The 15,046-nt window shown below is 54.2% G+C and overlaps 4 protein-coding genes across 5 annotated transcripts; 2 read left to right on the top strand and 2 right to left on the bottom strand.

Moving 5' to 3' along the window:
• The first annotated feature begins 24 nt into the window (after window positions 1-24).
• PSME2 (proteasome activator subunit 2) lies at window positions 25-3,364 on the top strand. Its single transcript, XM_045802689.2, has 11 exons — window positions 25-180; window positions 492-524; window positions 936-998; window positions 1,236-1,322; window positions 1,427-1,457; window positions 1,544-1,641; window positions 2,205-2,273; window positions 2,442-2,509; window positions 2,694-2,748; window positions 3,057-3,143; window positions 3,235-3,364. The coding sequence occupies exons 1-11, from the start codon at window positions 133-135 to the stop codon at window positions 3,313-3,315; spliced, it is 720 nt and encodes a 239-aa protein (XP_045658645.1). The 5' UTR covers window positions 25-132; the 3' UTR covers window positions 3,316-3,364.
• A 1,045-nt stretch (window positions 3,365-4,409) lies between these two features.
• EMC9 (ER membrane protein complex subunit 9) lies at window positions 4,410-6,629 on the top strand. Of its 2 annotated transcripts, XM_045802691.2 has the most exons (6): window positions 4,431-4,549; window positions 4,864-4,906; window positions 5,049-5,125; window positions 6,000-6,069; window positions 6,159-6,253; window positions 6,416-6,629. In XM_045802691.2, exons 1-6 carry the CDS (start codon window positions 4,518-4,520, stop codon window positions 6,594-6,596), a joined length of 498 nt encoding a protein of 165 aa, XP_045658647.1. In that variant the 5' UTR covers window positions 4,431-4,517; the 3' UTR covers window positions 6,597-6,629. The 2 variants fall into 2 exon arrangements, with proteins under 2 accessions (XP_045658646.1, XP_045658647.1); XM_045802690.2 differs by having other exon boundaries at window positions 4,410-4,906.
• Window positions 6,630-6,651: 22 nt separating this feature from the next.
• On the bottom strand, window positions 6,652-9,346 carry PSME1 (proteasome activator subunit 1). The gene is made up of 11 exons (XM_045802688.2): window positions 9,275-9,346; window positions 8,617-8,649; window positions 8,409-8,471; window positions 8,183-8,293; window positions 8,049-8,094; window positions 7,837-7,934; window positions 7,517-7,585; window positions 7,364-7,431; window positions 7,202-7,256; window positions 7,039-7,125; window positions 6,652-6,879 (listed from the first exon to the last, which is right to left on the bottom strand). Exons 1-11 carry the CDS (start codon window positions 9,311-9,313, stop codon window positions 6,799-6,801), a joined length of 750 nt encoding a protein of 249 aa, XP_045658644.1. The 5' UTR covers window positions 9,314-9,346; the 3' UTR covers window positions 6,652-6,798.
• Window positions 9,347-11,331: 1,985 nt separating this feature from the next.
• On the bottom strand, window positions 11,332-12,645 carry FITM1 (fat storage inducing transmembrane protein 1). The gene is given in 3 exon segments (XM_045802694.2): window positions 11,332-11,827; window positions 11,829-11,970; window positions 12,354-12,645. Coding segments are annotated over 3 exon segments (873 nt in total). The 5' UTR covers window positions 12,614-12,645; the 3' UTR covers window positions 11,332-11,356.
• Window positions 12,646-15,046: the final 2,401 nt, after the last annotated feature.

Below are 15,046 nucleotides of genomic sequence, written 5' to 3'. Positions count from 1 at the left end.
TTGCCGCCTGCCAGAGGGAGGGGGAAAAGAAGGAAGGGGGCGGGGCTGAGGGGGGCGGGCCTGGACGTGGGGAGTGAAAGCGAAAGGCCAGGCGGCGAGCCGGGGGACCGGAGATCTTGCAACTGGAGCAGCATGGCCAAACCTTGTGGGGTGCGCCTGAGCGGGGAAGCCCGCAAACAGGTAATGGGGGATCGGGAGGCCAAGAAAGGGCCGGGGAGCCCTCCTGGCTGGAAGCCAGGCTGGGTACTCCAGGGGACCAAGGCCGTGCCAGAGAACTCCCCCAACCTCTCCTTAGTGCTTTCACTTCTGCCGGGGCATTCCCAGATTCCTGCGCTCTTGGCCAGTCTCTGCACTGAGCCTGAGCTTCCAGGGAAATCTGGCTTGTGGTAGGAAAGGCCTGAGCCAAGTTGGAGGGTATCCCTTTGTGGGTGGGATCTTACTCTTGACAACTGAGACCCTTAACCGACATCCGGGTACTGCTCTCTGTGCAGGTGGATGTCTTCAGGCAAAATCTTTTCCAGGAGGTAAGTCTTTTAGATTCAAGCGATTTGACCAGAATCTTAGACCAGTACTTGAGGGCTGCAACCTCTCAGAGTGACCCCCAAACCCACCCTGGGCCCTACTTCCCTTATCAAACCTTCACCGAAGGCTCCTAATTACTGATCTCAACCTTTAATTTGACTCCTCTTAATATTCTCTCCACTCTGCTGCTTCCTCTCCCTTCTTTTGGTGTGGGGGGAAAAGCTGTGGCCCCAAAGTCCTAACCTTGGTTCTGCCACCTCCCAGCTTGGGCAAGTCCCTTCACTTGTCGTGGCTTCAGTTTCCTTATTTGTAAGTATTGGAGTCAATGATTTACAAGGGCTCTTCCAGTCCTACTTCTCAGACACCTCTGGAGCGTCTTCTGAGATGCCCCACCCCTGCAATGTAACCCACAGGCGGAGGAGTTCCTCTACAGTTTCTTGCCACAGAAAATCATACACCTGAATCAGCTCTTGCAAGTGAGTGGTATGGGCCCCTGCCCCCCCATCCCACGGCCTCTCTCCTCTCCACCCACCCCCTCTAGTTAACAACTGGGCTCAGCATGCAGAGAACAGTTACGAGTGGTGGACTGGAAACGTTAGGATGGCATGAGGCCTGAGTCTAGGCAGAAGGTTGGGTGGACTGTGTGGAGGGAAGGCTGTGACTCAGAATGAGGGGACTAGGTAGGGCAGCTGCTGACAGTGAGCTCTGTGCAGGAGGACTCCCTCAACGTGGCTGACCTGACCTCTCTCCGGGCCCCACTGGACATCCCCATCCCAGACCCCCCACCCAAGGATGATGAGGTGAGGCACTCGGGGTGCAGGGCTCAGACCTTAAACTAGGTGGAGATGATGGCCCTCCAACCTCCAAGACTTTTGTAAAGCTTCTGTCCCCCTTTTTACCTTAGATGGAAACGGATAAGCAGGAAAAGAAAGAAGGTAAGAGAGGAAGGGGTGGCTGGGGAAGAGGAAAAGTCACATTGCCTGCTGGATGAGAAGGGGCCTGAATGCCTTCTTTTTCACAGTTCCCAAGTGTGGCTTTCTCCCTGGAAATGAGAAGGTTCTCGCCCTACTTGCCCTGGTTAAGCCAGAAGTCTGGACTCTCAAAGAAAAATGCATTCTGGTAAGCCTGGGAACTGGGAGAAGACAAGCCAGGCCCGGCCCTACTCTCCTTCAGAGATGCAAGTCCTTCATTCAAGGACCTATTTCGGACACAGGAAACTTTCTCTGTACTTTGGGGTTAGATAACTTGTGTTCTCATTCTGCTAGACTTCTGATATCACAGTGGTGTCCCTGTAATCAGAGACAGTGCTGTATCCCCCTCCACAGTGTCAGAACCCACCTCTGTACCAGGTACACAGTGCAGGTGTTGTGCTGTTGGGAGTGGTTGAAGAGCTTGGGCCCTAGAGACTGGTTGGGCTCAGATCCTGACTCTATCACTTACCTCACTGATCACCTTAAGTAAGTTTCTTGGACACTCTGTGACTCAGTTTTTTCTTCTATTGAGAGGGTACAGTAAGAATATGTATCTGGAAAAACTGCTTTGAAGATTAAATGAAATATACATACAGCACATTGTCTGGCATGTGATAAGTCCTCAATTAAATGTAGCTATTATTAGGAAGTGGCAGTAAAAGGAAAAACCCAGTAAGTTTGTCGAATGATTCCTACATGATCTTAATTTAGGTGATCACATGGATACAGCACCTGATCCCCAAGATTGAGGATGGAAATGACTTTGGGGTGGCAATCCAGGTAAGAAAAGGGTGTATGAAGACATTGAGAGCACGGAGAGGCTTGGGGAGTGAGAGATAGGAACTAGACATGACCTGGGAGGAGGAGGAAGATGGTGGGTGAAGGGAGGAGGAGATGAAGTGTTTTTTTGCCTCCCATCTCTTTTTCTTCTTCTTTTTTTAATCACAGGAGAAGGTGCTGGAGAGGGTAAATGCAGTCAAGACCAAAGTAGAAGCCTTCCAGACAACCATTTCCAAGTGAGGGCAGCTGGAGGGCTGGCACGGGGGGTGGGGAGCTGCAGGGACATTTCTTTGGGAATCCCAAAGCTAGACAGTCCCATCAGGATGATGGGGACGGGGGGGGGGGGTTCTCTGGGAAGGGTCTGAGGGAGTATCTCTCTTTCACTACCTGTTCCTGGGTTTATCCCCTTGTTTTTGGCAGGTACTTCTCAGAACGCGGGGATGCTGTGGCCAAGGCCTCTAAGGAGACTCATGTAGTGAGTAGATAGTCACCAGGCTTTTAGCTGAGGCTGGCTGGGCGGGGGCAAGGAAGAGGGCCTAGAGGTCTTCCTTGTCTGTTTTCTGACTTTCCCAATGTGGAAAATATTAAGCCAAGAGGATTGGCTAGAAAAACTGATCTGGGCTTCAAAAACCTTGACCCCTTTCTCTGCTTGATCCTGTGGGATTCCATTTCTTGGTGCTGAGACGGGGCTCATCCTCAAGTTACCTATTCCCTATATGAGGAAACCAGATTAATGTCCCAACCTCCCATGGGGCTGACTCAGCTTTGCCTCCCACATCCCAGATGGATTACCGGGCCCTGGTGCATGAGCGAGATGAGGCAGCCTATGGGGAGCTCAGGGCCATGGTGCTGGACCTGAGGGCCTTCTATGTGAGTGTGGAGTAAGCCCCTAGGGGAGATGGTTGAGGGGGACAGGGGAGAAGCCAAGAACCTGACTGCCACCCTTCTGGCCTTCTTCCAGGCTGAGCTTTATCATATCATCAGCAGCAACTTAGAGAAAATTATCAACCCAAAGGGTGAAGAGAAGCCATCTATGTACTAGTCGAGGGCCAAAAAAATAAAATAATAATAATAATGATAACAACAACAAATGACCTATGTTTTGTGTGAATTACCTCTGGTGTGTGTCATTCATTCAGAAGGCATTTTTTGATTGCCACCTATGTCCAGACACTGAATGTGAATGTGGTGGCAGGAAAAAGAGGGGATGCCATGATGCCAAAGATGAATGGGAAACCCATCCTGTTCTTAAGAAGTCATCCTAAAGAACAGGGTGGAAATTGTGACATGTCCTGACAGCCATATAGATAGCCTGTGTTTGGGAATTTCACAAGATTATTTCAAACATCTGGGGGGCTCGTGAGTGCTTCCTGGAAGAAGTGGCATTTGCAAAGACCCCTTATAGGAATAATTAGGCTTTGGACTGAAAGCTGAGCAAGTAAAAAGCTTTGGGGCTGAGATCAGGGAGAGAAGAAAGAACAACATTCACCATCAGCTCAGTGCAAGCCTGGAGAGGGAGTGAGGTTTCCCTGGGAGAATTATAGGTGAATGGTGGGACTCCTTCTCAAGAGCTGACAGGGGAAAAAAACGCCTTCAAGGCATTATGTTGAAGGAAATTATACCGCAGGACATTAAGGGAAGGAAGGGTTTATACATTTTTTTTGGTCCTCTTTCCCCCTCCTTCAGCCAATTGCCGCCTTTATTTCTGCAGAGACTACATTAGGGAAACCAAGGGCCAGATATCCTGTAGTGGCAAGGGTAAGAGGGCTCAACAGTGACGGAGCTGGCCTAGAGTACAAATCCAGTCATTCCATAGTAGAAGCAGGGCAGTCCGCTTCGTGCCCAGGTTCGGAGATGAGCGCTCTGGGACACCCGACACGGGGCGCGCTCTCCACCCTGCTGGCTTTGCTGGGCCTGCGGGGGCGGGCGGCACAGGTATCAGACGAAGCCATCCTGCAATCCTGGGGCGAAGTCGAGTAGCCTAGCCAATCAGCTTGCGGGCAGTTCTCTTTAGTTTTCAGTTGTGGGTTCTTTCCAGTTCGCGGGAGACAAAGGCGGGGCAAGGTTTGGGCGCGGCCGATGATTGGGCAAAATAAGAACCTTTAAGCCTATCAAAGAGCACCACGTGGGCGGGACTCCAGAAGCGGGTGCAGCCTCCCGCAGCCGGCCGGGAGTCCCCCAGACCCGCTAGGATCTGCGACCGCCCGCTGGGGGGCGGGTGGAGGCGGAGCTCCGCGCTGCAGCATGCAATCCGGACCGTGCGCGTTCTGGGCCAGGTGGGGGCCCGGCGCCGGGACCCAGGTCCCCCGGAGCCGGCGGGCTGCCTTCGAGCCGAGTCAGCGTCACTGCCGAATCTAAGTGAGGGGGCAGAGGGAAGAGCGAAGGAAGGCGCAAGGGAGGGAGCTTCGCGGACGCGAGCTGGGGCCCGGCTCGCCATGGGGGAGGTGGAGATCTCGGCCCGGGCCTACGTGAAGATGTGCCTGCACGCCGCCCGGTACCCGCACGCCGCCGTCAACGGGCTGTTGCTGGCGCCCGCGCCGCGGTCGGGAGAATGTCTGTGTCTCACCGACTGTGTGCCCCTGTTCCACAGCCACCTGGCCCTGTCCGTCATGCTGGAGGTCGCCCTCAACCAGGTGCCGCCGCTGGACGCCCACCGACCACCGCGAAACCCCCTAACACCCCTAGCCCAAGCCCATCCCCGGCCTCTCGGCAGCAGTGCGCACCTACAGGGCGGGCGGCACGATTGAGTTTCTGATGGCCCCTTTCCCACGGCAGGTGGATGTGTGGGGCGCGCAGGCCGGTCTGGTAGTGGCTGGGTACTATCATGCCAATGCAGCTCTGGACGACCAGAGGTGAGTGGAGTGGCCAGAGGCAGAAGGCTAAGGGTTATGGGATGGGGGATCAAGAGAACTCTTGGTCATTCCTTCCGTCTTTCCTTCGTCAAGTGGCTTAGGAACTGGGACTATATCCACCAGGCACTAGGCTGGGTACTGGAGTATAGAAATATGAAGGAGCTCCCTGGAGGAGCTGTGATGGGGGTGGGGAGCATAGTTGTGTATCAATAACAAGCTGACACCTGGTTGTAACTGAGGTGACCCCCGCCAAGTGCTGAAAGAACACAGAGGATGCCCAACCAACAACTCTGGGGGAAAAAAGAAATTTCCTTATGTACAGAAAAAGTTATCTGTTTACATATTAATCATGTATCTGAATCAAATTATAGACAGTTTTGTAATTTGCTTTTCTCTCCTCACTTAGTAAATATGTGCCATCTTTCCATCTCTACACCAAGATTTACCTTATTCTAACAGCTCTATAGTATGAGTATGGATGTACCATGATTTATGTAATGCCTTAAACATTGAGATCGTTTCCCCTTTTTTGTTAATACAGACACTGTCCAGTTATCTGTAAATTCTTTATGAGTAGAATTTCTGGGTCAACATATGTATAACATACTGTTTATATTTGGGTGGTTATGCCAAATTACCCTCCCGAAAGACCACCTTTGATCTCCACCTTGACCAGTAGTCTGAGCACCTGTTTTCCACTGCACTCAAGCATTAAGCAGTTGTGTATGAAGCTTCAAGCAGGCCTAACCCCCCAGACCCCCTACAGGGAAAGGCCACTGCTGTGGCATCATTTAGGAGACCTGGGAGGTCCAGCTCAGATGGACAGGGTCTACCATGGTCAGCTCCTCACTCCTCTCATCTTCCCTCTACACAGTGCTGGGCCCCTGGCCTTGAAAATCGCTGGGCGGATTGCAGAATTCTTCCCTGGAGCAGTCCTTATTATGGTGAGGTTTGGATTTCAGGGTGGGGAGCTGGTGAGAAAGTAGGACAGGGGATCCTTGAAACCCTCACCAGCCCTTCCTTGTCCACACAGTTGGATAATCAGAAACTGGTGCCTCAGCCTCATGTGCCCCCCGTCATCGTCCTGGAAAACCATGGTCTCCGTTGGGTCCCCAAGGACAAGAACTTGTGAGTGCCCCACTCCCTCCACCAATTCTTGGAAGCCCACAGCTTCTGGGCCTCCTCTGTCCTTGATCTTGCCCCAAGGGTCCTTCTCTAGACGCTAACCTCTGCCAAGTGTCTGGGCCCACTGCCTGCTGAGTTTGACCTCCACGGGGGTTATTATTTCAGAGTGATGTGGAGGGACTGGGAAGAGTCACGGCAGATGGTGGGAGCTCTGCTGGAGGGCCGGGCCCACCAGCATCTTGTGGACTTTGACTGCCACCTTGACGACATCCGACAGGACTGGACCAACCAGCAGCTGAACACCCAAATCACCCAATGGGTTGGTCCCACCCATGGAAATACCTGAGCCAGGGCTGGGTGGGTGGGAGGGGAATGGTTAGGATCCAATAAAGAGACTTGGGTTGAAGGACAATGGTATGACTGTTTATTGTGCCTGGGAGGCAAGGGGAGGGAGAAACCTCAACAGGCTGAAGTTGGGGAAAGTCTGGAGTCCTCTGTAAAAGACAGGATGGTCTCTGCTGGACCCATTACAGAATGAGAGGAGGCTCTCAATAGATCATTCCTTTTGTTTCTCCCCTGGGCTTCTTGAGCTTCTCGAAATTCTTCAAGATGATGTCATATAACACAGCCTACAGGGCCAGAGAAGAGTGGGGATCAGCCACAGGCCCCCGGTGGCGCCTGTGCCCCATTTCTAGCCTTATGGAGAGGCTAAGCTCTGTGACCCTTCACCCCCAGCCTGCAGGGTCGGGGAGTAGGTGGCCTGGGAAAGCTGCCCCCCCCTTCCTCACGTAAGCGTTGCGGATCTCCATGACCATCAACCGGATGTCCCGGTACTCTGCCTCATCCAGCTCGTGCACCAGCTGCCGATAATCACCCTGTGGGAGACCTGGGTCAGGCCTGACTTCAGATGGTCCTTCCCCCACCATGCACCCTGACTTGCGCCTCACCTACCACGTGGGGCTGCTTGGCTGCTTTGGTCACAGCATCGCCCCGCTCAGAGAAATACCTGTAGGAAGTAGAAGGGTATGGAGTGGGAGAAGGAAGAGGGAGCCCAGGCCCCTGTCCAAGGCAAAGGCAGGGTGTGCGTGCACGTGCAAGTGGGCAGTCACTCACTTGGAGATTTGAGTGTGGAAGCCTTCCAGCTTGGTGTGAAGGGTGGTCATCAGCTCAAACACCTTCTCCTGGGGAGAGAATGCAAGGGGGAAAGTGGAGAGCAGCAGGGACTGGAGCAGCAAGGAGGGCAGAGGAGTGGGGGAGTGCTCTCACCTGGACAGCCACTCCAAAATTGTTCCCATCCTCAATCCGCGGTATCTGCAGCTGCAACCAGGTGGTGACCTGGGAGGAGGGAAAGGCATCAAAGCCATATCAGCTCCCAACCGAATTCCCAGGTTCCTGTCCTCTGCTTCCCTGCCCACGGTCAGGGGACGTGTGCCAAGTCTGTCCTAAGTCCCAGGGCCTACATTTCTGGCGTCATTTGCTCTGTTCTCTCCTGCTAAGACCTGGCCGCTGCTAAGCCCTACCTGGCAGGGACCAAGGAGGACAAAGGGTTAGATCTGAAGCCTGGGGGTGGAAGTGGGAGGGCTCACCAGGTTGAGCTGCTCAATGACATCCTTGATCTCAGGCTTTAGACGCTGGAGGAGGACTACAATCTTCTCATTGCAATTCACTGGGCCACAGGGAGGACCTAGGTAGTGGGTAACAGGTCAGTCACCAGGCTGGGACTGTGTGAGGGTAGGGAAGAGGAATCCCTAGCGAAGAGCTCCTGGGAGGTGAGACTCAAGTCTCTTCATGGTGGTACCTTTGTCTTCGTCTTCCCCTTTCTTCTTTTCATCTTTGTCTTCCTTCTGCAGGGAGAGAGGGGCTCTTGGGAGTCAGGCCTAAGGTTGATTTTTCCCATGGTTGGGTCCCTCCTCCCAGCTCTTCCCAGCTTGCCTCCTGCTGTTTCTTTCGTTCCTCTTTCTCTTTCTCCTTGACTGGATCAGGCACCGGGATGTCCAGCGGTGCCTTCAGATTGCTCAGGTTGGCTTCGTTGAGAGCCGGCTCCTGGTGCAGGGTGGGAGGAGGGCTGGAGGCAAGGGCATCCCTCTCACCTCGCTCTCATGGCTCCCCAGACTCCCCCCTCGACCCCTACTCTCTAGCTTTCTGCAGCCCCCAGTACCTTTAAAAATGCATCCAACTCAGAAATCTTCTTGGGGAAGTAGCTCCCCAGCAGGTTTTCTGTCTGTGTGTGAGGTGGGGATGGGGGAAGATGGGGGTCAGAATCAAAGGCTGTTCCGGGCAGTGCAGCAGGGCTGACACTGCCCAGCAAGGAAGGGTTGAGCAGTGGGAGTTAGGTAGGGGTGGGGTGCTGCTGGGGCAGGTCTTACCTTGGTACACAGGTCTTCCCGGAACACGTCCACCTGTGGGACACAGGCAGCCCTTCACACACCTGGCTTTACAGCCAGTTCATATGAGGACCGTTCCCTTAGCGTTGTGTAGGGCCTGACCTGGGGTAAGGTGGACTGCATCCCGTGGGGTTGGGGAGGGTGAAGACCCTGGGTCTGGATGTGGGGGATGAGAACATTGCTGGCGGTGAAGGGCAAATGATCCAAGTGAGAACAGATCCCTCGGGTCTCCTGGGCTGTACAAGGAGGGGTGTAAGAGCCTCTGCGACTGGGGCAGGGACAGCGTACGCTGTGGAGTGGGCCAGGGGCCCTCCCGTGGGAAAGGCCATGAGGTGGCAGGCAGCTCCGGCACCCTGCCTGTGTGTGGCCCGGGGCCCCACGCCAGCGGACTTTCCCTGCACGCCAGCTCTCCGCTTCACCGCACCCCGCTGAACCTCGACCGCCTAGCCTCTCCCGGCAGGCGGACCTCGCCTGTCTCCCCCGGCCAGAGCACAGGTGCACCTAGCACTGAGGCTCACACGGGCTCCGATCCACCGCGACCCCGACTCGCGACGGGGGCTGGGGGGCGGGTCACGGACGCCTGCAGCCTTTCGGAGCCACGCCTCCCTAATGGGCCCTTCCTCGAACCCGCAGCGCTCACCTTGGCTTGGGCTTCAGGCTGGACCCTGAGCGTGGCCATGGCCGGGGTGGGGGACCTAGCGCCGCACCAAAAGCGGAGTGTGCACGGGGAAGGGAAAGCGAAAGCAGCGCTCGCCACCCGCACGGCCTTCCTGGGTAGTCCGGGAGCGGAGGTACTGGAGGGGGCGGGGCCAGGCCCGGAGAGGAGCGGGCGGAAAGCGGCAACCGCGGCCGGGCTCCCCCTGGAGGCCGAGAGGAGTGCTGCCACTGTTTCCTCCGCCGGGCGGCCAGACCCAGCCCAGCCCCTCCCTCCCCGCCTCCTCACTTCCCGCCTTTGGTCCCCCAGCCTACTGCCACTACCCTCACCACACACACTTCTTTCCACGCCTCGCCTCGCCACGCACCGCGGGCCCCCCTCCCCGCCTCCCGGAGCCCATAGGTCGGCCACCCAGCCAGTGCCCGCCTCCCACCTCCCTGCCTCTGGACTCCTCTGGTTCTCTCCTGTCCCCGCTTGGCCTGGGACGGTGATAAGCCTTACGTGGCGCTCTTCCATCTTTTCTGGCCTCTCTTCCCTAGCTCTGGCTCCACGGACATCGTCTGGGCATTGCGTTGACATTCAGACGCTGTCATCACTTCAACCCAAACCCGGGTCAGCTCCCTCCTGACCCTACACCCCTCTATAGGCTCCACACAGACCTCTCTCTGGCTTAAAGCTCTTTCTCACTTTCCTGTTGACCTTAGAATGAAATCTAAAGGGCTTTCCTGGCCCAGAAGGCTTGCCTGGCCTGCCTGGCACCTGTTCTGCCCCAACTTCACTTTCCTGGGCTTTTCCCCTTTCTTTACACTTGCAAATAGCTGGACCTCCCATTGTTGCTTAAACCCGTTGTGTCAGGTGTCAGTCACTCCTGCCTCAGGTCCCTTTGCCTGACATACCCTTTCCCTGCCCTCAGCTCAAATGTCGGCTCTCCAGAGGGAACTCTCTCCATGATCCTTTATAAAGTACCTCCCCGACAAGTCTCTATTTACAAACCAGCCTGTTTTAGTACATTCATAGCACTGAAGCTCTCTGATATTAGCCAGTTTATTTGGGGGGGGGGGGGGATAGTGTGTGTAGACCAGGGGTTGGCAAAGTTTTTCTCTAAAAGGCCAGATAGTAAATATTTTAGGCTAGCAGGGCTAGGTTCCAATAAAACTTTATCTGTGGACACTAGAATTTGAATTCTGTGTAATTCTCACATACCATGATATATTCTTTTTTTTTTCCCCCAATCAATCATTTAAAATGTAAAAATCTTTCTTAACTCTCAGGCCACACAAAATCTGGCCACAGGAGGGCTGTAGCTGCTGGTTCTCGGTTTGAGCACAGACAATGGACCCCTGTTGCTTGGGTTTATAATCCTGGCTTTGATATCTACTAGCTGTGAACAAGTCACTTAACCTCTGTGCCTCAATTTTCACAACTGTACAATAGGAACACTACCAAACCCACCTGATAGTGTTGTTGTTATGAGGACTAAATGTCTTGGTTTATATGAAGAGCTCAGAGACACTTAGAACTCTGCCTGACGCGTAGTAAGCCCAAGAGAAGTGTTTGCTGTTATTTGTGAGTTTATCATCTGCCTCCCCCGTTAACCCTTCAGCCCCAAACAGCACAAACCCTGTCTTTCTTATTCACAAGGCATGGAACTATGCTTGGCTCCATAAATACCTGCTAAGTAAATATGCCCAGACAGGCAGGCCCTTAAGGAAGGCGGAAGGGGGGATTCGGTGAAGGAGGCAGAAGGAACAAATCAACCAGGCTGGAGACAAAGCCCCTGTTCAGCGGGAACGCTGCCCCTACCTAAGGGCACCCTGCCCTAGCATTGCCATTCCTTGACATCCAAGCCCTCCAGAGAGCTTGAAGTCTGCAAGGACTGGGAGACTTGAAAGGACAGAGGAGGAGAGCAAGCACAAGGAAGGACGTTCAAGGTCGCTAATGGCAAGGAATGGCTGAGGAACTCGCGAGAGACTGCCTGACTCCCTTCTTACGCTTCCCACCCTTTCTGAGTACCCCAACCAAATGACAAGCAGAGCCCGAGCTAGGCCTGATTTGCCTTTATTTCTTTCAGTTATGCTTGCGGCTGGGGTGGGGCCGAGGGAAGAGACCGTGGCCCGGGCTCCCTGGAGACCAGGGCTGATGATACCAGCTGCCATAGGTGAGATACCAGGCAAAGGTGCCCACTGCGGCACCCACCACCTTGTGGGTGTACTGGTGGAAATAGATGACGGTACAGAGCAGCAAGAAGTTCCAGAGGCCCAGCAGCAGCACGTTGAGCAGGAAGACGAGGCGCAGGGGGGCCCCGGCTGGCAGCCCGTGGGCCAGATACTTGGCGAACACTGCGGCTTCCTCGGCCATGAGCAGGCAGCAGAAGGTGAGCAGGAAGGTGTGGGAGGAGACCGTGTAGCCCCGCCACTGGTGGCCGGCTGCCAGGCAGCTGCGGCGGTCAGGAAGCTCGTGGAGCAGCAGGCCCTGGGGCAGAGGCTCGAAGCAGGAGCCAGTCAGGTCCTCGATGAGCAGGAAGGCCCGGCCGGCCCCCCCGCCACACTGCCGCCCCCACCACCAGCCGGCTCAGGTGCCGGGCGGTCACTGCCACACGGCGCGTAGCCAGGAACACCACCAGCAGCACGAAGCCCCCCAGGAAGGTGCATGTCCAGCCCCATGCCGAATTCACAAACTTTCTGTGGACACAGAAGAAGGGAGGCTAGCTACTGAGACCCCCTCTGCCCCATCTTCCACCCCATCTATGTTCCCATCAGTGCCCTGTCCCCCGTCCTGCATATCATCACTGGTTCTGTTTCCTCCCCCCTCCTCCGCATCCACTTAAACTTTGCCGTCTCCTTGGAGGCCCACTCAGCCTTCTAGGAGCCATATTTCCTCTTCAGCCCTGCTCCTGATTTCCCCTGGACCCCACGACTCTCTTCCCCTCCCCCTCCTCCCAATTTCTCCTCAACCTCCTAGCCTATTTTTAGCCTCCAGACTGGCAGGAGGACAGAAGCCCGGATGAGGGAGCTGGGATCGCAGAGCGCAGGGAGCCGGCGCCCACAGCCTCCTGGGGACTCACATGTTGAAGAAGTTGCCGTGGCTGGCGAAGATAGTCCGAGGGTTGACATGGAACTGCAGAAGGGGCCCAAAGATGACCACTGCTGCCAACCAGGCATGGTAGAGGCGCCGTAAACAGGGGCTGCCCAGGAGGCGGGCGGTCTGTTCACTTCCAAAGTATAGCAAGGCAGAGGCCACCCAGAGGAGCACCCTGACCAGGCAGCCCAGCAGTGCCTGGGTTCGGGCCCCCAGCCCTGCCCCCACCGCCGGCCCCCGCTCCATGTTCCCTCCCCTCCCCACTAACTGTTTGCTCTGCTGGGCAGCTGAGGAGGGGCTGATGGGGCCCCCCCTGGACAAGGACAGGCAGTGACAGGTGTGGCAGACACAGGGCAGAGCCCTGTTGGCAGCTGGCAGGCGGGGGAGAGGGGCGGGGGGCAGTAAGGGGCCAGGGCGGAGGGCTGCCACGTCAGCAGGGTCCTAGCTTTGGATGTGTGTCCTGACAGTGGCCTGTGTCCTTCCTGTGAGCCCTGTGTCCTCAGCTCCAACCACGTTCTAGTTCTTGTCGGAGGGCCAGGCCTGCTGTTCAGTGTTTTGTCCACAGCCTCTCTGGGTCTGCCCGTCTGTCTGGTCAGCCAGTGCCCCCCACCCCACCCCAACATCACCATGTGTGCTCCGCAGGGAAATCAGGGGTCATGAAGATTCAAACTAACCAAACCTTGGAAATCATTAAAAAAAAAAAAAAAATCTGTGTCTGCCTCATCATCAGTGTGGTCCAGCCCCTCTCCTAAATTCTGAGCATAAGAGCCCACTGCTGCAAGATGCATAAGATGGCTGTGCACGGCACCATGTCCACGTCAGGCTGGGGAGGCACACCAGCTGGGGTAGCCTTTATGCACCATGACCATGACCCTAAGGCTTGCCCCAGCCCCAGCCCCTGTCTGGTGTGAGGGACTCTGAGTGGCTAGTCCAGCCCTACGTAAACCATGGTGGTTATGCAATGCACAAGACAACAGATCTAAGATGGGACCATTCTTTGGTTTGGTTATCATGACGGCCAACAGATGAAATTCACGTGTCCTGTGGAAGGTGTACTGTATGAGAGATGGTGGTGGCCCAGGCTGGACTTTCAGGACCCCCAAGATTAGGCTGGGAGTGGGGGAGACCCTACAAGGAAAATCCCCAGCTTAGAGCCCATCAAAACCTTAGGTTGTGTCCTCCAACCAGTTACCCTGGGTCCTAAATCCCACATTGGCCTCCCAGCCTGACCCCCAGGGCTGGAGCCACAAGAAGCCACAAGGAGAGTAACCTGCCCAAGGGATATCCCTGCTATTTAATAACTGTTCTGAGATCGTTTTTTGTCATCCTTCCTCATTCCTCAGAACTGGTAGTGGCATTTCAGAGCACAGTGGAGGCCCACGAAATAGTGAAAGGAATGAGCAAGCAAGTACACCTAGGTTCTGAGCTGTGTGACTCTGGGAAGGTCCACTAGTCCTCCTTGGTCCTCAGTGCCCACATCCAGAAACTGATCAAGATGGGTTCATCAGTTAGATTCCTTCCGGGTCCTAAAGCCCGTACTTCACATAGCTCGTGTTCACGGACCCTAACAGGAAGACCTATAGAACCTTCCACATTCTTAGGTTGACAAAAAAATCTTTTGAAGATTGTATTCATTTATTTGAGAGAGAGAGAGAGAGTGAGCATGAGTGAGGGGAAGGGCAGAGGGAGAGGGAGAAGCAGACTCCCTGCTGAGCAGGCTGGATCCCAGGACCCCAGGATCCCAGGACCCTGGGATCATGACCCGAGCCGAAGGCAGAAACTCAACCGACTGAGCCACCCAGGTCCCCAACAAAAAATTTTTCATTGTAATTTTAAATAGTTGCACAGGACATGATTTCCAATGCATTATCTCTCTCTCTCTCTCTCTCTCATTCTTTTAAATATACCAAATGGAATCTAAACACTACAGTGATTATATATCTTTCCATTTTCCATTTAAAAAACATGTGACAAGATCTTTTTTTGTTTTTTTGTTTTTTTTTTTTGTGACAAGATCTTAATAGTCAGAAATTATATTTCTATTAGACTTCCCCCAAGGAATTTATCCTACTATGTTTTTATGCCTGAAAGTCTTTTATCGATCACACTTCTCTGCCAAAAAAATGTATATAATTTGACTTAATTTTTTTTCTAACGATTTACCCATTTATCTTAGCACACAAGCAGGGAGAGGGGCAGAGGAAGAGGGAGAGAATCCCAAGCAGACTCCCTGGGAGATCACGACCTGAGCCAAAACCAAAGTTGGCCGCTTAATTGACTGAGCCACCCAGGAGTCCCTGAAACTTACTTTTTAATTATTTCCTGTGATCATAAGGCCCTAGAAGTTAAAAGATTTTTCTTCTGGATAGAGTTCTCATAGTAATTGTTAGTAGTACAAAATGTATAATTAGTATAGCAAAGATTTCACACATTGTGATAATTAATAATAAACACAAATTGTATTGGAAATGCATCTCTTAATAAGAATGGGTGGTCGTTGCGGCCTTGATTAAAGGAGGCTTTGAGGGGCGCCTGGGTGGCTCAGTCAGTTAAGTGTCTGCCTTTGGCTCAGGTCATGATCCCAGGATCCTGGGACCGAGTCCTGCATCGGGCTCCTTGCCCAGCAAGGAGTCTGCTTCTCCCCTTCCCTGCTTCACCCCCTGCTTGTGCTCTCTCCGA

The sequence above is a fragment of the Ursus americanus genome, chromosome 35, assembly GCF_024610735.1.
Source record: "Ursus americanus isolate L20-20 chromosome 35, mUrsAme1.1.p, whole genome shotgun sequence".
In the NCBI taxonomy this organism is placed as follows: domain Eukaryota; kingdom Metazoa; phylum Chordata; class Mammalia; order Carnivora; family Ursidae; genus Ursus; species Ursus americanus.
This window is presented reverse-complemented; position numbering and strand designations above follow the sequence as displayed.